We start from the raw sequence: 24,223 nt of genomic DNA, 5'->3' as shown, positions 1-24,223 counted from the left end.
AAGTTTCATTTAGATGATAGACAGACAGACAGACAGACAGTAGCCATTTGTGCTTTCCCTTAAAACACTGTTTAGTTTCCTGAGATGCAAAAACCCAATTAACCACATTTTTATGTATTTATTTATTTTTTGGGAGGAGGGGTTCAGATTGGAGCCTTAAGACCAATTAAATATGCTTTGCCTTTTCACACTTTAGTAAACACCACAACAACCGTTCCACTGTGTTAATGATATGCTTACAAGTTTGTCTGAAACCTTTTATTAAGGTTGTGATTATTAAATGAAAAGCATTTTTGTGTGACCGTGGGTGTAACAGAGCCTATGCTACATTATCAGAAAACCTCATTAAATAATATGTTGTGATATAATGCATAGCATGTGGAGAAACTGCCCCATGACCTGATTATATCATGATTTGGTTTGATGGAAGTTGTGGCATGATGATTTGCACACGTGTCTTGACTTATCGAGGCATAGTGTGCAACGGGAGTGTAAAGCTGGCTCACATCCTTTCACTGGCTTAGAAAGAACCAAAAATAAAACAAAAAGTAATTGACTTTTGTTATTAAAGAAACATTATCCAATAGCACCATAGACATTAAAGCGTAGCGTAGTCGTAATTGCAGAGGCCAGCATTTACTGAGCTGGCCGGGTGAAAATAAGACCAGATTAAACAGAATTATAACTGGCCCCACAGAGGTCGATCACATAAAACATGGTTTAATTAAGGTGTTACTTAAAGTATTAAATCCGTTTCTTTCTTAGCGCAAAAACGTACCTTATTAAGATTCAAGAAGTAATGATCTTATGCTTCATGTCTATGGCCACAACATCTCACAACATCCTCCTGGTTCATGGCATTTTAACTTACATTTACCGATGTCAGAAGAGGTTGCGAGCTCCTCCAAATGTCATTATAGATACTCATTAAATATTGATTGTGTTTTTGATCACAGAACTTGGGAAGTTATAGCCTAATCATGCCCCAAACAAGCATTTTGCCTCATCGCTTCTCTCAGTGGGATTCACCCTCTGAAAAATCACATGGCCTTTGGCCCGTAATTCATATTCATGAATCATAATTTAGCCAAAATGGCCAAAAGTAATGGCTATAATGGATCCTGATAGAGGTATGTGGGAAGTTTCATTTCAGGTCAGGATAGGCCCACTTATTTGAAGTCCACTGCAGATTGCAATAAATAGAAATGCATTTATTAATATGAAGGATTTTGATGCAGTTTATGGATTGGCTTAATTAAAATGTCAATATTATGGTTATGGTCTCTCTATATTTGGGGTCTTGACATTTTCCTGTGGCTATAGATCCATCTCGTAAAAACAAAGTTTTGGCCCTCAAATTTGATTTCACGGCTGGATCATAAACAAAACAGATCACCTGTGACCTGTGTGCCCACAGATATTGAACCAAGTTGAAGAGACAGTGCTGTGTGGTGAATACATATTAATGGACAGATATTATCGCGTTATTGCAGAGGGATATAATATCCCCAAAACAACAGAGGACGCATGTGAGCATTTTAGCTCATTTCTATGAATAAACCTGAGGTCTGGAAGCTTATTTAGTGCTTACCAATCTTAAAAAAATAAAAATAAATCTTCATCATTATCATCATTGTTTTTTTTTCCAATATAATTTTCTAAACATCCTTAAAACAAGATAAAACCAGAAAAAAGTAACAAAAGTGCACAAAATTAATTGAACTTCAGAAGAAATCATAAGATATTACTTTCATATTTATTATTTTAATGCGTTAATCGAACAGTAATTAATATGCATTGAATGAACAGTAATTAAAAATTAAATGTTGGGTTTTATCAGTCTGACTGTTACTCTCAAGACGTTTTATTACAATCCTCAAGTGTTTTCTTTTTAATGTTGTACCATATGCACAAACTTGCACTTGTGACCTGTTTTAGCAGCAGCATTTCTCTCTTAATAAGTTAATTTGATCATTTGCATTTGTTAATTAATTCCTGCATTTTATGATCATCTGCAATTTGAAATATTGCAAAAGACATTTTCATCTAAAAAATACTTTGTGGGTAATGTGTGCTTGAATCCTGAGCCCTTATAAAGCCAGGGAATATATGAGTGAAGGGCATGTGATACAAATTTCCATCCATCCGATTCTGCTTCCTAAAAGCCTCATTCGTGCAAATGCTGCCTCTAAACACATTTTAATGCTGGTGAGGATGAATACCAGGAATAAATTGTCCATAATATTTCATAATGGTTCACCAAAAGCTCACATCTTAATAGAAAGTAGTCCAAATGGGTAGTATCAACCGTAGAGCAAGTTAGAGAGAGTGAGAGAGATTATATTTTCGCAGCCAGCTTTGATTTCACGGCTGGATCATAAACAAAACAGATCACCTGTGACCTGTGTGCCCACAGATATTGAACCAAGTTGAAGAGACAGTGCTGTGTGGTGAATACATATTAATGGACAGATATTATCGCGTTATTGCAGAGGGATATAATATCCCCAAAACAACAGAGGACGCATGTGAGCATTTTAGCTCATTTCTATGAATAAACCTGAGGTCTGGAAGCTTATTTAGTGCTTACCAATCTTAAAAAAATAAAAATAAATCTTCATCATTATCATCATTGTTTTTTTTTCCAATATAATTTTCTAAACATCCTTAAAACAAGATAAAACCAGAAAAAAGTAACAAAATTAATTGAACCTCAGAAGAAATCATAAGATATTACTTTCATATTTATTATTTTAATGCGTTAATCGAACAGTAATTAATATGCATTGAATGAACAGTAATTAAAATTTAAATGTTGGGTTTTATCAGTCTGACTGTTACTCTCAAGACGTTTTATTACAATCCTCAAGTGTTTTCTTTTTAATGTTGTACCATATGCACAAACTTGCACTTGTGACCTGTTTTAGCAGCAGCATTTCTCTCTTAATAAGTTAATTTGATCATTTGCATTTGTTAATTAATTCCTGCATTTTATGATCATCTGCAATTTGAAATATTGCAAAAGACATTTTCATCTAAAAAATACTTTGTGGGTAATGTGTGCTTGAATCCTGAGCCCTTATAAAGCCAGGGAATATATGAGTGAAGGGCATGTGATACAAATTTCCATCCATCCGATTCTGCTTCCTAAAAGCCTCATTCGTGTAAATGCTGCCTCTAAACACATTTTAATGCTGGTGAGGATGAATACCAGGAATAAATTGTCCATAATATTTCATAATGGTTCACCAAAAGCTCACATCTTAATAGAAAGTAGTCCAAATGGGTAGTATCAACCGTAGAGCAAGTTAGAGAGAGTGAGAGAGATTATATTTTCGCAGCCAGCACATTTTTTTTTATTGCACTCAATATATTGTCACAACTCTTGGAGCACTGCTTTGCATCTTTTCCCTTTCATATTTAACTTTCATGATGTGACCATTTTTATTTTAATTTTCCTCAAGTTTTGGAGGAATGATTGTTGGTAGGTGGCCTTTCATTTTCACTCTGCCCTTCAGATGTACGTCAAATCCATCATCAGCGGAAAGGCAAAGCAGGACGTGTGGCATCATTGACTGAATGCTAAATTATCAGTGGTTTGAAAGCATGATTAGCTTTTTGTCATGCCATCCTGCTCATTTTCCGCCAGTTACACATTTTCAGTGCTGATTCCCAAATGCGCCGTTTGTAGTTTTGTTTTTCAAGTGTTGTTCAAAAACACTCATTAACCCTCGTTAAAAATCATCTGACTGCCATATTTTGGACTATTTTCGAACACATCGGCCAGCAAATTGCAGTGAAACTGATTTGTATGCCTGAATTTCAACGTTTTAGCCATGACATCTTGAACACGGTGTGCTGAGGATGCAACTGCCATTGCTCCATCCAGTGACAGACTGTGCTGAGGGAACCGAAGGAAAGCATCAGAGGTGTGGAGATCTGTTTTCAAATTTGAAGGGCAGCCTGAAAATATCCAGCATAGGCCATATACAATATATCAGGAGAATATCAAGTATCTCCATCGGGTGTCAGTCACTACATTTCATCATCAGATATGTTCTGTATTTTACTGTGAAATTCCCTGCAGGTCTCCACAGTCCTGTACACAACATCTGTACATTTCACCCTAACGGTCTGTTTGGGATTTAGAGACCCCAAGACCAAAAAATAGTTGTATTATTATTATTATTATTATTTTTATTTATTTTGATTATTATTATTATTTCTTTTTCTTTTTTTTTTTTTGCATATGAAAATACCTGTTAAGGGAAACAATCTAAAAAGAAGATAAAGCAGAAGATAAATAAGATACATATTTCCATCTTTTTTTACACATCAAGGTGGTACATAATTTATTTAAATTTCTAAAAGTTAACAAAACATTAAATTAATTTTTTTTTATTATTAATATAATTTAAAGTTAATATTAATTCATTTATTAAAAGAAAATGGTAGCCAAATATTGTGTAATGGTAAACAAATATTGTATATAAACTAACTACACACACACACACACGCACGCACGCACGCACGCACACACACACACACAAACCTTTGTCAAGACAAACTTTGAAAGTCTTGTCAGAAGATTTTGTAAATATAGTTACACATTATATTTGAAATGTAATTTTAATTCTGTTTGGATTCAAATTTAAATTGCAATTCTGCATCCTGTTTGGCACCTTAATTCAAATTCAGTTCAAAGAAATTTCCTATTGATAAATCTGAGTGACGCACAACCCTGTTACACATTCAGTGCTGGACAGTGTTGGGGGTAATGCATTCAGATTACTTTTTTCAAGTAACTAGTAAAGTAATGCATTACCTTTTAATTTATAATAAATTTTTTTTTACCAATAAGTAATGCAAGTTACTTTGTTTTCCTATTTATACACAGACACCTCTCATGTCCCTGTGTTGAGAGAAATCGGGAGTGAGGTGCAGAGGCACTTCCTTCAGCCTGAGGGTTATTAGTTTCACTTTGGTCTGAAAGGGCCATTACCAAACATATTATGCATTTCATTTCATTAAAAAAAATAAAAATAAGCAAGCCCAGCCAAGGATTAATCTTGGTAATAAGGCTAAGACTGATGCAGACTTGCTATGAACAGACATACAATAGAGGTGAAGCACTAAAAACCAGTCAAACTGAATGATTTTGGTCCGATTGGTTGGTTGATTGATTGTTTCCTTAACTAAAGCTCTTTTAGAAAGCAGTAGATTCAAAATTTATTTATGAATTTGCCATGATTATCAAATTAGACCTTATACTAATATTGCATCTTTTTAAAAGATTAAATTTGAACTCTCAATTCTATCCTCTCCACAGTCTTTACTGTCCTTGAATGAATGATCCTTGTCCTTCAGATGCAGGTAAATGGCTGGAGGGTTTTGCACTTCTGTGTTGAGCTGTTGGCTTATAAAGGGATTGTTCTGTTTCCTTGATGTCAGGTTAGTCTTTGTTGCACTGAATTGCATAAACTGTTGCTTTTGCTGTATAGCTCTCTGATCTTTTGTGTGGTGTATTTGAAGCTGAATTTTCCACCTGATTTATTTGATGCAGGTAAAGAATGTTTTTAAAGTGCTCTGTCATTTTATCTGATAAGAATGACTGATGTAATTAAGAAATTTCAGTTATTTCATTATGACTTTAACTTATTTTAATGTTAATCAAATGGAATCATGAAAAAAGTCTCTCAATTGATTGTTTATTAATGTTTATGAACATTACAGTAAAACTAAATTCAATATATATTTTAATAACCGTTCTGAAATGAAAATTGAAAATAAATATAATAAAGGCACATGCAGCTATTTTCCTTGTAGGTGGGTGTTCAATAAAATAGGTAATGATATTCATAGATGACCTGACTACTTTACTTATGCAAATTGTATGTATTTTAAAGTACAAAAGTGTAAAGTAAAATGAGAGAAATGTCCATCCATTTTATTTATTTTGTGTGTGTTATAGTATAGACAAAAATATAGACAAAATACATTTCTATATAGAAAGATGTTGCTAAAAACATTGGCACACGTCATGGCATAAAATATCTGTAATATTGATTGTTTGTTATGTAATAGGTCTAACTGTTACAGTTCATTATAGTTCCATTGCTGCAGACAGTAATAATGTGCTGGGACAGAGGAATCCTTTCATGGAGGAAGATGCCTTACATTCCAAATCCCCACAGAGGTCAAATCCCTCAGAACAATACCATGTTCAGTCCAAAGCCAGTTTCCACCCCAGCACAGGACTTAATGTACATGCACACATCTGCAGAGGTCACAAGCTATAAGTCACAAGTCTCTCACTTTGTTAGACACAGATATAGCCAAACAGCCTGGATTCTGAATGCTGAAATTGTATTAAACCTATTATTATTTCTGATTTGCATTCCTGGTTTAACTATGCGATAATGTGTGTGATTCATTGCTCTTAGAATTAAGAGCTTGCAGGTTAATTAGCAAAATAGCACTTGAGTCTTCTGAAGTGCAAGCAGTGATTTTTTTTTTTTTACTTCAGAACACTTCCGTTTAAATTTGGTGATTGGTTACAAGTGTTTTTAAGTATCCTATGTTTAAAGAAGTGATTAAAGTATTAGTACCAGAATACAGTTTGTAAGTAATCTACCCAGCACTGTCAATCAGTCAAAATAACCACAATCCAGCAACAAACTGAAATTCTTAAAGTGCCCCTATTATGGATTTTTGAAAATTACCTAGTGTGTAACGCAGCTCTAAGTGAATGAAAACATCCTGCAAAGTTTTAAATCTGAAAGTGCACAGTGTGTAAAGATATTGTCTCTGAAAAGAAAGAGTCGACTCTGAATCATTGAAACAAGTCGTTTTTAAAATGAATCCCAAGCCGTTTCATATTGACGTCAACATGAAACATTAGCATATTGCCCACCCACTTGTTGGTCTTTTCGCGTTGGTCTGAATGAAAATGCAAATTCATTCTTTGCCACTAGGTGCCGCTTTTGGAGTGGTAAAAATGTCGGTTTCCCTGGTAACGCTGTACACAAAGCAGCACTGCGCTCACAAACGCTGCTTTATCAGGCATTATGAAATCAAAATGAGACCAATCGGACCAATCACCGCAGATTAGCGTCACGCAAAGGAGGGGTTTGGAAAAATTATTAGTTGAGCGAATCATTTGGGAGTCGTTGAGCATGTATGGTAAAAATAAATGCATATTATAAGACAATGAAAGTGTTTTTTAACCTTGCATGCATGTCATCCTGTTATTGGGGACTCCCAAAACCAAAATATGAACCTTTCATAACCCATAATAGTGACACTTTAAAGGTTTAAAGTAATATGCTATTCAGCCTAAATCAAATCGAACCAGATTTTAATTTCAAGAGTCTGTCATTCTCTGCCAGTCCACGGGATTTGAACACATAGTATTGTTGGCTGAAACAAAACCTCATTAATTATTGTGGTCGTCTCGCTCTCCATGACTGGCAACGCACGACTGCAATTATGAATATTTTACTCCCCGTGGGAAAGCTTTTAAAGTTTTTAAAGCTTTTAAAAACTCACAGAGGATTTACACTCGAATCAGGCAGATCAAATGTTGCCTTTCTACTATCGTACCTGGTTTTCTGAAAACCAGAGAGAGAATGAGACACTGATTTCTGAAAGAGTCCTTACAAAAATACATTAGCATGTAATTGTAGATGTCAGCGAAGATATCTGCAATTGTAATGCAACCTGAACTTTTTAATGAAAATATGATGGTTTCCTGCTGAATTATTGTTCCCGCCGTTCGTTTTGATGACAGATTGCTAGGTAAGGAAGAATTTCACTTCTATTTAAATCTGTAACATCAGTCAGGGCCACTGACGCTAACAGTACTCCTCAAAATGGGAAACGGAAAAAGACCAGGAAAGATTAACCGCATTCGTTGGGAATGCATATGGCTCACTAGCACTATGGCATTACTCGGGAATTGCATTGTGGGATATGTCCTCTGGGGGAATCGTATGAATGGGTGCTCTGTACAGTGCAAAGGTTCATGCAATATTCATAGGCAGAGTCATCTCCAGATATATGCATTCAAAGACAATCAGACTTCTCAGAACTTTGGTGAAGAAAATAGTCTGTCAAGACAATAGAATATTATTCATGCCAACGATGAGCTGCTCACACAAATCAACCCAACTGCTGTATCTTTATAAGTGATGATATGTTTCAGAAATTGATGCATACAAAATTATAGGTAGAATTATATTAGAATGCCTGTGGCGTTTGTCCTCCATTGCCAAAATAGAGAAATGGAAAAGTCGAAAATAGAAAAGGTTTGGAAAGTTTGGTTAGCCATTTGTAATGACAGGTCTTGAGCTTGACACTCAACTTTACCCTCAAGAGAGAGTGATTGCTGTGTCAATTTCACAGTTTTGCTTGTAGACCATCTCTGGTAGTTATGAAATATATGCTTGCTGAGTGCCACTGATGCAGGAGTTGTGCATCATTAGGAATTGAAATGAGAGTGCTTTTAAAATTCCAATTTAATTCCTAGATGGATGGATGGATAGATAGCATGCTTTAGAGAATGTGTTGTTTTTCTTAGAATTTCAGATTAGTAAATTCCTCTTCCTGTCATTCCAATTAACATTCTAATGCAACGTTCTTTGGGGTGTGGCCAATTCAAGTAACATTCAAATTTATGGGCCAGTTCTACAATTCTGAAAGTTGCCCTGGTAAATGCGTTGAATGAAGCCAAGCCAAGAATCACTAAGCCCAAAAGTGTCAAGCAGTCATAAAAAGCTCACGGTTTGTTTTGTTGATATGTAACATTTAAAGATTAAAATGGTACATTGGTTCAGGAAAATGGCATAGATGTACAGCAATTCTGCATTCAAAAATAGCAAGTGCAGATTATTTCACAGATATAACTCAAAAATAAGTTTGTGGATAACTAATGTACGTTTTCTTTAAAAGTGCTCATTGAATCAACCTGTTAACTTGTAAAAGACTCTCGGACTCCTGGAGGTTGGAACTGGCAGTTTCTGCCAGTTCTTGCCTTTTTGTGTGTGCAACGTGCATTAGACGGTCAGCGAACAAACCGTGGGTGATCCGTGGGCGAGATGTCTGAGTCTGAGAGCTTTGATGATTGAATTCGAGGCTGGGTGTTACATCTTAAAACAGTAAGATGGGTTTTGGGTGTTCCTAAAACCAGTGTCTGAATGTGAATGATTCATTATTCATGGGGAAAGAATGTTCTTCTAAAGTTGAGGCTGGTTAAGAGTGCTTGATAAAGTAAATAAATAAAATAAATAATGCCAGTTTTGGGCACTGAATGTAGAAGCCAAGTGATCTAATTGTGCTTGTTTGGTTTTATATAGTGCACAGTATGTATATGAATGAAACTTCATGTTTTTATTCAGTGTTTTAATAATTTAATATCTGGACCATGGAGATCACAAGATATATTAGAAATATATTTGGAGCACCAATACGGAACAATGTTGGGAACTGAGAGTTCCGGCTGTGTCTGAACTTGTTAGTGTGCATAGTTGAACAATTTGTCTTTATTATTTGTTTATTAAATTAATCCTTAATTAAGTGGTTATTATAATTTCAGAGTGCTGAAAGTTTTGAAAAACCATCTACCAAAGGATTGCAGGCAACCAAAGTAAAGGTTTGCCGGTATGCTTGAAAGGACAATGTTTCTGGAAACCAGTTGTAGACGGGTTCAACTGGGCTGAAAATAAATAAATAAATAAATATATAAAAAATTGCTAGATCTTCGATTCATAACAAGGAAAATGATTGGCAGCTTGATCGCCACCAAATCTTAACATTCTTCCACCTCCAAAATCCCAATTGAATCCCTGGTTGCAATGTCCAATTCTTTGTTATGAGTTGGATCTTTCCAACGAATCATTCAATTAGTTTTCAACAGCTTTTTTATTTTTTTTGAAGGAATGAAAATACAATCAAAGATGGAAAGCGTGCAAGATAAGCACTGCAGATTAAGTGGAGGCCACCAAGATTGCAAACGAGGTGGCATGAAACAGCAAACATAAGGTATGTACAGACAACAGAAGCCACTTGCAGTTATTTACTCAGGAAATCCTGAGCTGCAAATGCAGAGGATGATTGGTAGAGTGGAAGGAAAGTGGAAAGTAGGTAGAGTAGCGATCACCATAACCACAGTAGAAGGCAGAGGAACTCTCCAGTAAGTTATTCTAGCAGTCAAAAAAACACAGCAAGTGTAGAAAACAGGCCCAACAGGTAGAAAATGTAGGGGCTGCAGGTGCACTTGCAGTCATCAAGACCACAGGAGGAGAGCGAGTTTGAATGACTGGCACTGATGCAGGTGTCTCAATGGAAAGAACTGAGCATTTGCGGAAAAGAAATACTGCTTTTCTCATGACGGGTAATGGACCTGTAGTCGAAGGAAGGTAAATGGGAAGGCAAAGGTGCTGCATTTATCAATGATGTAGCAACTGAATGTGCAGTGGGCACAGTGCACTTAGTTGAACTGTAGAAAAGGTTTGTACAAAATTATGAATTTGTTAATTGGTTTTGAGTTGGAATTTGAATTGATTTGACCACACAGTGTTGATTCGGAGTTTGGAGATGGGAGTTCAGAAATGCATCTGTAGATTCTAATCTAAAAAGGCATCCATCTAAAAATCTTTATGACTAGAGGAATATTAACACGCAGATAAATCAACTCATCAACCTCAACAGTGTAAGGCTCGGCACCTTTCATTGTCAGTTGCGCTCATTCCTGTTGTGTGTCCTCAATCTGGCAACCCGCACTAGTGTCGAGTCTGGGAGGAAGAAACAACTCTTTAATATTTTGAATTTGGACTGCAGTCCCCATTTCAACTGCTAGCTGTCAATATCACATACTACACCTTCAAGTGTTCTTTTGTTATAGTTATAAAATGAGTCAAATTTGAATTACAATTCTGCATTCTAATAGCTACTTCAAATTCAATTCAGTCCTGAATGGCACACAATGTAGATATACAGGTACACTGGCATTCTTACATAGACATGTAATCCATGCTTCATTGGGTGGGAAGGAGTCTGCTATGAGAAAGTGAGAGCATTTATGTGATATTGAACCAAAGACTCAATAATACGTCATAAAATCTGGAATACAATCAAGGTAGTGATGCAGAGAGTCACAATATAAAATTGCTAGGCTCATTTTATTTACACGTTTACAGAGAGGGCTTACTTGAGCGTAACTGAATAAGGAAATCAGTAGAAGAACTTATAGCGCTGCCAGGAAAATGTCATCTGGACAACTTAAGGTAACAAGAAATACCACATCAAAACATTGCCATAGAAGATGTTAAATGGACGGAAGCGATCTGATGATTCATTTAATTTACCTTTGAGAGGAAAATGCTATATTCTGTCAGGGAACCGCCAATGCTTTTTGGGACAAACACATTTCATTCTAACATTCTCCCATTGTTGAGTGCTTGAGATGATTTAGGGTCTCGATGATTGGAGAACAGTATCTGAGATGCTCTTAAACTAATGTAAAAACACCAAATAATGGTTCAGTGACATAATCTTATCTGTCAGATTGAGTTATTAGGTTTTCCAGCCAAACAACAGACGCCAATAAAAGATTAATGTGAAAAGGGGGGTAAATTAATTCATCTCACAGAAGTGACTGTTGTTTTTGGCAACAAAAAAAATCTAAGTTGTGAGGGTGATGTAGGTTGGTGGAAAGGAAGCAAAGAGGAAGCCGAATTACCAGGGGTTTTGATCGGCAGGTACCACAGTAAATTTGTTGAGACAGGAGCGACTCCAAAGTCCTGCTGGTGAAAGCGGCAAATACTGAGCAGCTGGCATCCTGGCAGGCATCACTTTTGATATTACAATAAGAACCTCATGGGCTGGAGTTGCTGGTTTTACAGGCAGTCACTATATATTCATACGGACTGCAGTAATCACATTGGTCTTGTTCCAAATACAACAATGTTGAGATTAAGCAGTTTACATGGGTTTCTAATTCAACTATTCTGTTTTGTACTGTATGTTGCAGACACATCATTATTATAGCCTGAAAAATAAATAAATACATAATAAAAGAGAAGTGTCAAAGATGAAGTGTACAATATAAATGAGTGGTGGCTACTGAAATGGCCCGGTAATCAAAATTTTGTGATCCATTGAAATGTCACCATGCTTAAACTCATGTTTCTCATAAGAAACTATAGGAAGTGTACTTTGTATAGTTGCATGAGCTGAATGCCAAATTAATAAATTAGTAGCTGTATAATATAAATAGAATAGCTGAAGGAGTCATTGTAAATTGGGCTAGTGTCATATTTATAATGAGACCTACGTATTTTTGCAGTCCATGTAAACATAGCCTCCGAAGCAAACAATAGTTCCATGTATCCAATCTGATGTCAGCTTAGTTAACCTCCTGACTGCCAGCTATGGAGTTTTGTCCTCTGTAGAGGACATTATGTTTGAGTGATTTCTCTGAGACGTTACATGTCACAGTTTTAAGTCTGGATGTCCTGTACAGAGCACATTCAGGGCTTTTCAGAGATACCAAATGATTGGATGTTTCACCATGACCACTCTGTCTCCTTGGGCTTTAGAAATGGCTGACATTAATTTAGTGATCAAGTAACACCCTTATGGAAATATGATAATATTTTGTAATTATCATTTAAATCTGACAAATTTTCAAATTGTTTGTCATAAATCAACATCTCAGGAAAATGTTATGGGGTTTCAAATCAAAATATGACCTTCTGTTATGAAACAGGACGTCGATTTCATACATGTCCACTGTAGAGGACACCAGGACTTAAAGCATGTTTAATACACATTTTGGGAGACACAACAAATGAATAGAGAAAAAAGGCATCACTTTTGATATTACAATAAGAACCTCATGGGCTGGAGTTGCTGGTTTTACAGGCAGTCACTATATATTCATACGGACTGCAGTAATCACATTGGTCTTGTTCCAAATACAACAATGTTGAGATTAAGCAGTTTACATGGGTTTCTAATTCAACTATTCTGTTTTGTACTGTATGTTGCAGACACATCATTATTATAGCCTGAAAAATAAATAAATACATAATAAAAGAGAAGTGTCAAAGATGAAGTGTACAATATAAATGAGTGGTGGCTACTGAAATGGCCCGGTAATCAAAATTTTGTGATCCATTGAAATGTCACCATGCTTAAACTCATGTTTCTCATAAGAAACTATAGGAAGTGTACTTTGTATAGTTGCATGAGCTGAATGCCAAATTAATAAATTAGTAGCTGTATAATATAAATAGAATAGCTGAAGGAGTCATTGTAAATTGGGCTAGTGTCATATTTATAATGAGACCTACGTATTTTTGCAGTCCATGTAAACATAGCCTCCGAAGCAAACAATAGTTCCATGTATCCAATCTGATGTCAGCTTAGTTAACCTCCTGACTGCCAGCTATGGAGTTTTGTCCTCTGTAGAGGACATTATGTTTGAGTGATTTCTCTGAGACGTTACATGTCACAGTTTTAAGTCTGGATGTCCTGTACAGAGCACATTCAGGGCTTTTCAGAGATACCAAATGATTGGATGTTTCACCATGACCACTCTGTCTCCTTGGGCTTTAGAAATGGCTGACATTAATTTAGTGATCAAGTAACACCCTTATGGAAATATGATAATATTTTGTAATTATCATTTAAATCTGACAAATTTTCAAATTGTTTGTCATAAATCAACATCTCAGGAAAATGTTATGGGGTTTCAAATCAAAATATGACCTTCTGTTATGAAACAGGACGTCGATTTCATACATGTCCACTGTAGAGGACACCAGGACTTAAAGCATGTTTAATACACATTTTGGGAGACACAACAAATGAATAGAGAAAAAATTATGTATCAATATTCCTATTAAATATTAGATATTATTATGAAAATCTTACTAATTATTACCATTATTGCACTTATTTTTTCATTCTATTTTGCCCCAAAAACACATTAATATGCAAATTAGATACAGTTTATAGATACATTGTATATAATGGAAAAACTTGTTTATGGCCATTTTACACACATTTTGCATAAAGAAAAATGTTTTTTTTTAAATATCTTTCATAACATAGTTGAGAATCGTCTTTATGTAAAGTTTGGTATAAAAAATGAAAACTGATCTGTGATTAAAACAAAAACCCCACTGTTTATGCCTTTTCATGCCTATTCATGTCTTTTTATTTCTTAAAAAACAAGACTTTTTAAAGTCCCGATGTCTTCTACAGAGGACATGGCATAACATGAATAAAATATCATTTTTCAAAAATTTTATTTTTCACATTTTTTCTTATGCTCTAAACAATGTAATGACATGCCAAAATACTGAATTCACAAAACAGTTTTTTTCCTGGTAGTCAGGAGGTTTTAAGCTGTTCATTTGGAGAAACTGGTAGCTTATTTCTTTTTTTTTCAGAATTGCACGTTTTTATCTCAAAATTGCACATACAACTTGTAAATGTAAGTTATATTTATTATTATACCTTTCCCCTCAGAATTCTGAGTTTAAATTTTGCAATTCTAACATTTTGTTTTCTCAGAATTCTGACTTTACATTTACAATTCAGTCTTGGTATTTTTTTCATTTTTTTGTTGTTTCTGTCATGGAATACTACTACTACTACTACTACTATTAATAATAATAATAAAAAAAAAAAAGTTAATTGTGACTTTTTATTTCATAATTATTAGCTTTCTTCTCAGAAATGTGAGTTTATATCTCACAATTCTGACATTATTTCTTGCCATTTTGAATTTATTTCTCATTTTACTGACAATTCAAAAGTCTGGACTGTGATAAAAAAATTCACAATTACTTTTATGTATTTCCTTCCTCCCTCCCTTCTTTCCTTCCTCCCTCACTTCCTTCCTTCCTTCCTTCCTTCCTTCCTTCCTCCCTCTCTCCCTTCCTTCTTTCCTTCATCCCTTCCTTCCATTATTTTTTCCTTCCTCCCTTAATGCATAATACATAAACTGTTTGCATTTTGTGTGGCAAACTGTACACATACATCTGCTAATGCCTGACATGCTTTAAATTAAATAAAATTAAATGTATAAAATATAATATTATATAAACATATGGTGCCATATTTTTGTATTTATTTTTTAATACGAAATGCAAATATTTTATTTTGTTATTTACAACATGTTCCAAATGCCATTTGCCACTATTTACACCAGGGTGCAAATTGCATCTGCCTTATTTGTAGAATTTTGATTTGATCTTTCCTCACTGATTTTATTGACAAGCATGAACTGAATTTCAAGTAATTGCCCAAAGCATTTAAATGCCCATTTTTCCCAGATGCATGACATGATTCTAAACAAAACCTAAACACTAACCTATACCTATAGTGTAGCTATCTATGGCAATATACTGCTATGTAATTTTTTTATGAATTATTCGAGTGTGAGAGAGCACAAGTATCAAGAGTCTGAACTCTGTTTAAATATTACACTATGAGTTCCAGCTCTGCGATTGCTCCTGACCTTCCCACTGGACCTTACAGAGAAAGAATACCAAATAATGTGAGGAAATAGCTCCATTAAAAGAACGATCACTTTGGGACAAGAGAGCTAAAGGTTTTACAGCAGATAGAGCTTACCCTTGGGTGGTTGGCTGGTATGTTGTTCTTTTTTTTTGGCTTTGTTCTCAGTTTCCTCCTTTGATACAAAGCCTCTGTGAGTCATCTGTTAGCTAATTATTAGTCTCTCAACTGTTGCTGCTGCACAAGTCATTGGCAGCCTTGACTAAAACCACATCCTTGCTTTGAGCACCAATCAAATATGCAAGCTCTGTCGCCATTTTTGGCTTTCATGATCCGTGACTGTTCCAGTTATAGCCATCCTTGGCTGTTGCCCTGGGAACACGGATGACAACATGTCAGTCTTTTTGCAGGCTGAAACCTGTGCCTAATTTGACATGAAACTAAAACTTGAAACTTTCACTCCCAGGATTCTGTGCATTCGCACAAACTGTCTGGCAGAACAGAAGAACTTGTTCGGATTGATGACTGCTTAAGTCATCTGCTTAAGTGCAAATTTGACAAATACCAGCAGAAGTGTCTGGTTTTCCCGAAAGACGTTGCTTGTCTCAGTCAAACCAGTTGACTGCAAGCAAAAAAAAAAAAAAAAACTCCAACAGATCCGAAACCAGCAGTGACATTCTGCCCTCTGTCCGTTGGATATCTTGTAGGAATCTGAGAGATCTGTTCCAGGAAATGCTATTATGTGCCAAGAGTTTATATCACTTTCACCTGCTCGAAGCTCAAAGAACAAGGCCTTCAAATATCCTCATTGGTTTTAACAGATAGCCTGGTCATGTGTCGGGTGGATTACATTTAAATAGCATTGATTTCTTTGATTTGCAGGCGGGATATAAGATGATGGACCATGAAGTCTTCTCGAGCACCTATAGAGAGAGAGGGGGAGAGAAAGAGAATGAGAGAAAGTGATGAGTGTGTTCTCATCTCTGGAGGCCTGTCCATAGCTGTGCTATTAATCCAATCCAATATATCTATTTAATACTGTGAGTCTAGGCCTGTCTAGCTGTTAGTCATTTTAATGCTTTTAGAATGACAAGGCGGTGGATTTAACTCATAGAGGAAGGGCACATGGACAGACAGAGAAGGAGAGTAACATGCACAAACAATTAATATATGCATAATATATTATATACTAAACACCTGCTTGTTGCTATGAACTTCAAAATTTGCTTGAACTTTAAAGTTCGGGCTAAGGTAATTTGGTCTACAATCACATCATTTCTTTCTTTTTTTTCAGAATCCTTGAATCTGTCTCGTATTTTGAGTCAAAACCCATGTTTTGTAATTAAAATTTTTGTTCAAGATGATTAAATAAGTATTTTGGAAGAGGAAAGGCAAAATATCTGAACTCTAAGGGAGAAGAGATTTGTTGTAAAGCATGTTTAAAGTAGTCACACAATGACTGCTCAGAGATTCATTTGTGGAATTTGCCTGTATTAAAACTGGAGCTTCAAAATGCATTTACCAAAAGAAGAATAATACAGTGGTTATTTATATTAAAAAAATGCTATATGAAAAATATTTTACATTATCAGCCTATGATGACAAATTGTCACTATCACACTGTCAACTGCAGTTCTAGGCCCAGTGCCTTGCAGACAAAAGCAAGATTTCCCACAAAAGCAGCTTATTCCCCGTAGGGAAGCCTCTCCTCCATTGACATTCATTAATTAATTAATTCATTCATTCATTCATTCATGCATGCATTCAGGTCTCCTTTCCTGCAGTACTCACCATTATGCACAGCAGCAATGTACTAAACAGTGTACTAGAAACTGAAAAGTTTTTCATTTGCATTTTTGCAAAGTTTCGCATACAGATGACAATGCTGTCAAAACAGAAACCCTGTATTATGCATGCCAGGTCAGTAGTTGGCAATATTACTTTATTAAGAAACTGAGATTCTGAGCCCAAAGGCATGAAAGGAGGCATCTGCAGCTGTATGGTAGATCAGGTATGGATTGCTTTCAGCATAAGCACATAATCAGCATTTTACAACAAAACATTTACTTGTCTTTGGGTACTATTTTTGAGGTCTGCCTTGTAGTTGGTTATAGTTCAGGTGTTAAGTTTGCTGTCTTGGAATTGGAGCTAGACACAAAAACCTGATTGATGCGCATCAGATCCATTTGCAATTCGCCCATCGATCCAAAGGATGCTGTGGAGAATGTGAATTGTCCCGAGACGTGCGTGAACATCAAATGAACGTTGAATAGAAATTATTAGGTACATCTTTATATCCGTTTCTAATTATGGGGAGTTTATGGGGTATTCATTTTCAACCGTGTTTTCAAACAACGCTCGGAGCACTAAATAGATGCACAAGAACAAAAGTAGGGTTCGCTTGAGCAAACCACAGCAAAACTTCGCAAATCGAGCGCTTTAGATCTATGACGGACAGTACATAGATGAAAATTAAGTGACATTATATCACATTTACATACAAGTACACCACTAAAAAAAAATCGACTTCCACTAAAAAAAAGTGTTTAGAAGCTCTTTGAAAATTCGGTTGCTAAACAAGCCGCGAAACAATTGCTGAAAGAAATTAATTGAACAAGTCATTCAATTCGCGTAGCCTACAGCTATTAGTATTTAATAATTCCCACATCCAGATAAACGTCATAATTGTCTCTCGGGCTATTAATACGCGAATTACCAGTGACAAAATGTACTCAAATGTACTCAGATTAATTTTCTCTACGTCTAAAAGTTCCGTCACTGAGAAGCAATGCGACGAGCAAAAGCGCTCAAATTGCGTCCGTATTATGTTTTATTGCACGAAGCATTGTTGGAACATGCCTGGGTGAATATGAATGTTGTGGCACTGGAAAGAATCGTGTCTTTATGGTCTTGCTCTCCTCTGTAGTCCCCCGAGCTCCTCCCCTTAGTGCGTGGAGAGCTTCGTTTGATCAAATCCTTCAAGTTGGAGCGCTTCGCTGAATCGCGCTTTTCCACAACATCTCAACTGTGGCTGCTTCACCGCGCTGCAACTTGTATGAGGACTTCATTCCATTAATAACTGACGCTAAAGAGAGGGAAAGGACACTGTATCGTATTGTATCCGCGATGGAGAGAGGAATCAGATATTACCGGGTTAATGCTTTCTGCACCCTGCTTTTGCTTTTGTTCGCTTGGGTTCCGGTGACCAAAACAGTGATAACTTGCAGGTCATGTCACCTGCTGGATAAGTGGAGCGGTCGAGAATTACTGGTGAGGATGGACAGTGGTGTCGATTTTGGTAAAGTTAGTGACAAAAATGGAGACGGGTCAATGGCGCTGTTTAATTCGGCTGGTGCTGAAACTGGTCAACCCGAATGCGGCGCAACCGACAACTGCAAACACGCTCACTTTGTGCGTAAAAGGAATACAGACAGGCTCCGCTCGGAGAAAATGCCACGCGATGATAAATGGAAGTCGATGCGCAGTAATGGCAAAGTTTATAACCTCAAACGTCCAGGTTCACACGGTTCAGCCCCTGGAGATCCCCATCACCGAGTGCGTAGAAGCACCCAGGGACCCGACTCGCCTCCAGGTGCGCGCTCGCTGCCTTTTGGCAACAGCGCCGCGCGGGCTGCGCGGAGAGTCCCCCGCTCTGAGCTGACATGGAACCGGGAAGAGCGGAGAACGGCCACATCGCGACAGGAGGAGCTGAAACTTACCAGCTCTACCTTTGCGCTGACAGGGGATTCCGCTCACAACCAAGCCATGGTGCACTGGTCCGGCCAAAACAGCAGCGTAAGTGGAAAAAATACACGCAGTTATTTGCTAAAGCTGAAAACCCCTGTTGAGAATTTTCAGAGCAATATCCCCCCATTCTGATCTAAATGAGTGTCCGAAGGTGCGCGTGTGTGTAAAGGCTGTGTGTGAGGGATTTGGGGCGCAGAGACGAACAGATGTCCATTGTTGATGTCCAAGTGATTGCTTCATATGCGTTTCACGCCAGTTTTTTTTTTTAAACTGATCTGGCTTTAATTAACCAAGGCAAAATGAAGTACACTTTCGTGTGCAACACTTTTCCTGTGCACACTTACAGTATGACAGTATGATTGTTTGTGATATGAGATGTTGGCTCACCAGCAGCTACTCACGATTTTGAATGTTAAGAGTTAACTGTTTTGCTTTGGTGTCCCTTGCTCTTTAAACCAGGTTAAATGCCCTTTATATTTGGCCCTTTATATTTGTGTGTTTGCTGATTTTAGAGGGATTTTAGTAGCATTTAAGATGGTCAGGCTAGAGGACCAGCTTGCCGACTGCATAAATCAGCTAAACACCAGTTTGGCCAGGCTATGAGACCATCTCAAACCAGCTAAGACATTACATCAGCTTAGGCTGGCTGGATGTTTTTATTTTTTTATTTTTTCAGCAGGGATATTTTTAGGTGATGCAAAGGTCATGTTTGTTACCTGAAACACTTCGTGAGAAACTTTGTGAGAAAACAGAATGAAACCCTTTTCATACAGAGCCACAATAAGTTGTAATAACATTATATACATATTGCACTCCAATTTCTGCATCATTGGTGGTTATTTAACCCATTTAATCTCAAATTATTATCAGCTTTGTAAACTCAAGCATTTTACTCTTTGTATGGCCCCATGAGACGCTATTAATAATACCCAATAGAAATGTGCAAACATAATTGAATACAATTTTTAGGCAATTCTGCAAACCAAGGAAATAATGATTTTTTATTTTATTTGTTTAATTTTAAATCTCAAATTTTTAATGAGACTCAGTCACTTATTCACACATGAGGCTTTTTGTTTTCTATCAGGCCGCTTACATGTTTATATGTCATTTGAGACAGAGTTATCCTGATATAATATGTAAAGGGTCTGTTAATAATAATTATTATTAATAATACACTGATAACTGTTTTAGACCCTTTAGCACACAATTTTAATAACAAATGTGACTGGTTAGATTAAATGGGTTAATTGTTCTACAAAACATTTAGTTTATACTAATCCATTATAATATTAAGTGAACTTTCTTTCTTTCTTTCTGTCTTTCTTTGTGTATTGTGATAATTTACTAATGACTACTTTGCAATGAGCTATAATGAGCATTTTCCACAATTCTCCTGTACAGCATATCACATCAGAGCAACTACATTTCAGATGCAATTTCTCTTCCCCATTATATTTTCTCTCCCTCGCTTGTCAGAGCAGATGTTTTCTTGCCTTCAGGTAAAATCTGAGGGCATTTTCTAATTTAAACACTGTGCTCACTAACATTTATTCGACACATTTATTAGTGAGATGACAGTCAACCAGTGGAAACTTTCAGGACGGATATGAGGAGACTGTAACCTCAGGGGAATGAACTTCAGTATGTCCCACCAGCAGAACTCAATCATTGTGGTTCAGAGCTGCTGCCATTATCGTATCCGTTAATTGAATTTTCCAAGAGTTGTGCTGTATGAATAGCATATTCAGTAGCTTCAGTATATATGGTCTTTTTCATTCTCAGTAGGTATACAGGGAAACTTAACACTAGGCAAAGTAAAAAGATTACTTTCATTATGTATTCAGTGTCATTGCAGTATAAGGAATAATTGAGTAGGCCAGAAGTTTCTTCCCTTAGGTACTTTATGAATAAAGAAACAGCTGTAGTTTATAATGATTTTTTATTATGCAAATGGAAATGAGGATTAACGGTGGCTGTCGGTATATCACAAATTCACAGAACCCAGAGTTGAAGAATGCTATGGGTTTTGGGTCGTGCAGTTTTGTAAGTTGGTGCGCACTAGCATTTGTTATTGTATTGTTGATCTATGAGCATGTAAATATGTTTATGCATATTCATGTGTATTGGTGATTGCTTATAAGACTGTGTATTAAAGACATACAGCTTATAACAACAGTATCTTTAACATATTTGAACATGATTATGAAAAACAAATATATCACTATGTTAAAGCCATCTGATTATTCAATCGCTGGAGTGACTGGAGTGATTTTGCCTGAAGAAGTTCTTGTTAGCCAGCAGAAGGAGAGAATCAAACTTTTTTTTGTGGCCAATTAGTAAGAAGTTAGTCACCAAACGTTCCTGAGAACCCTGTATAATATGCAACTAGTACCAGTTGTCATACGTGACAGTCTCACGCTAATGCTGCTAACTCGCTCAAATCTATTTCTGGCTTCCTTTAGCGCAACACATGTAAGGGGAAGGAGCAGGATGTCTGATCTTATAACACTGTGTTACCAACTGACTCCTAAAATGCAATTAATTGGACGGTAAAAACATATTGTGCATTCAACACTGTCTCTTTGATTTAAGCTTGAACAGCACGATGGTTTGCTAGATGTAAAAAAAACAACAACAACAACCAGTTCTGAGTTGTTTCAACTTCCTGTGGTTTTCATATCAAGTGCTCACCTGATATGAAATATATTTATCTTCCCTTTAGAAGAAGCAGCTTTACAAAGAATAGTGCCTTGCAAACTTGCTTGACTAATGCTTGATTTCCAAACTGAGTGATATTGAGGTCGTATTTCTTTTTATTGAGTAATAAACCCCATATGTTTGATTTTTTTAATTCTTTGGCACATAAACTTACATCAACAGTAATGCCAAGACTAATGTATTCCCCCACAAATCCATCTTGCTATTCAGTATCCTTTCTTGACCCCTAACACAAATAATGCACAGACTTGTTAAAACGTATTTGGATTTTGGAAACTGATATTTCAAAGACACACTGAGAAAGAGATAAATAACAAAAACATTAAAAACAAAGGCATATCCTGTGCACGGGTTTGTGGGTGGACAGCTGAAGGGCAACCATTTTTATTTTTTCTGATATGAACGGTAGCTCTGCCATGAAGTATTTGGCAAGCAATGTAAATGAAGACAAATAACACTGAAAATGCCTTTGCTAGACAAAAATGAACAGCCACCACAAACATTTTACCCTTCGAGATGATTTCTCTTGTTGAGACAAATAACTCTCCAGTGAACAGCGCTACTGAAAATGGCAAACTCATAGCAATATGGCACAATGACTTATTGCTAGCTTTACAAACCAGTTATAGTTCAAGCTAATAATTTAGTTAAAGTCAACGTGAAAACAGAACTGGCCATATTTACATTCTTTATACATTTTCCTGGTCAGAAAAATTAATCGTGGATAAATTTCAAAGAAAAGGTCTCATTGTCAACATAAATGGTGTTTTTGTGTTGATTTTAATTGTACAATGAGTGTTTATGACACACATGGTTTATAAATGGTTGTTTTGTGTATGTTTAGAAGGTTTACAGTTAGATTTTGGCCTGGTAGTTGCTGTTTGTAGCGATAATTGTGACCCAAGGGCTAGAAGGTGATCACCAGCAGATTCAGACACTCTCCAGTGTGCCGCACATTCATATCTACCTGTTGCATGACAATATCTGGCCGATTATTTCATAGCCTTCTTACTAAGTCCATTCCTTCGGTCCTATTTGAGTTCTGTCTTTCTCTCGCTTGCTCTCAAATCCACTAATTAATCTGTGAATAATGGCAGCTTCAGCAGGGGTTCTGTAGGGAACAAGCATGGCCATTCGAGTGAGAAATTGTATAAAGCAAGAGTAATATGAAGATAATGGGCTAAAATTAGATGCAGGTGTTGTAGTATTATTGTTTTCTTTTAAGACGTAGGATTTACTCATTGATTATTTCCTCAATTTAGGTCCCGATCCAGCAAGCCTGCATTTTTATTTTCTCCCAAGTGTCAAAGCGATGTTTATTGTTCTCAAAAATGTCATAAAAGAAAGAGAAAATCACTAGTGGTATATATATATATAGTCCTCTTGTAGGATTCATTGTTGACATTAAGCACCAATTCAGAGCACTGCTTCTCATGTTTACATTGATTGCCAAATCCATTTTTGCTGTTCGAAGGTAAACATTGAAGATATACACTTTTTCTTCAGTATTGAACTATTTAAACTACCTGTAATCATTGTGCTGTGCACTGACAATGCAAATGCAAAGTGTGATGTGAATGTGAATGTCTTAATAGTAGTAAAAAGCACTGTTAGTGCAAAGGTCAAAAGTAAATTTCTTTCCCAGGATTCTGTGCTGTTACAAGTGCAATATTCCTTTTCACTGCTCTCTTAGCTGGGAGGTGCCGAATGGTGATCTTCATGTAATGTTGAAAGGTGTGACTATCAGAGCATTAGCTTGCTTGCTATGTACACTTTGGGAGATGACAGGAAGTATTCAGTGAACTGGAAACCAGATGAATGATGTAGCAGGTTTTTTATAGGCAAATATGTTGCTTCCTACAGGGGGCGCTTAGTGGCTCAGAAAGAAGACAGCTTCAGGATGTTATTTGGCTCAGTAGAAACATCTGCTCAATTAAAAAAAAAAAAAAACATTTTAATAAGTATTGTGCTGACAATTGAAACTCTAAATTGCCTTAGACATTTATATGTATATATTTTTTTCATTAGAAAAGTATGAGTTATTGGCATTAATATAGACCAATTAGAACAAACATGCAAATTAATCTGTTTGGTAGTGATGCATCTTGCATTTTTTTTCTTCTAACAGAGTGAAAAAAAAATGTCCAGGTCAAATTTCACCCTAAATTGAGTTTTTATTTTAAATTCCCAACATTCTCATTGCTGTAATGCAATATATATATATATA

At 36.2% G+C, this 24,223-nt stretch overlaps 1 protein-coding gene across 1 annotated transcript in view; it reads left to right on the top strand.

The window, feature by feature from the left end:
* Positions 1-18,503: 18,503 nt before the first annotated feature.
* The window catches only part of LOC107583214 (VPS10 domain-containing receptor SorCS1-like), a 166,639-nt gene continuing 160,919 nt past the window's right edge, over positions 18,504-24,223 (top strand). The window contains exon 1 of the mRNA XM_016269365.1: positions 18,504-19,323. Coding sequence (XP_016124851.1) covers positions 18,655-19,323 — 669 coding nt within the window. The 5' untranslated portion in view covers positions 18,504-18,654. The remainder of the gene's footprint in view (positions 19,324-24,223) is intronic.

The sequence above is a fragment of the Sinocyclocheilus grahami genome, unplaced genomic scaffold, assembly GCF_001515645.1.
Source record: "Sinocyclocheilus grahami isolate Dianchi unplaced genomic scaffold, SAMN03320097.WGS_v1.1 scaffold51.1, whole genome shotgun sequence".
NCBI classification, from domain to species: Eukaryota; Metazoa; Chordata; class Actinopteri; order Cypriniformes; family Cyprinidae; genus Sinocyclocheilus; species Sinocyclocheilus grahami.
The sequence above is the reverse complement of the archived record's forward strand: the minus strand, read 5'-3'. Positions and strand labels throughout refer to the sequence as shown.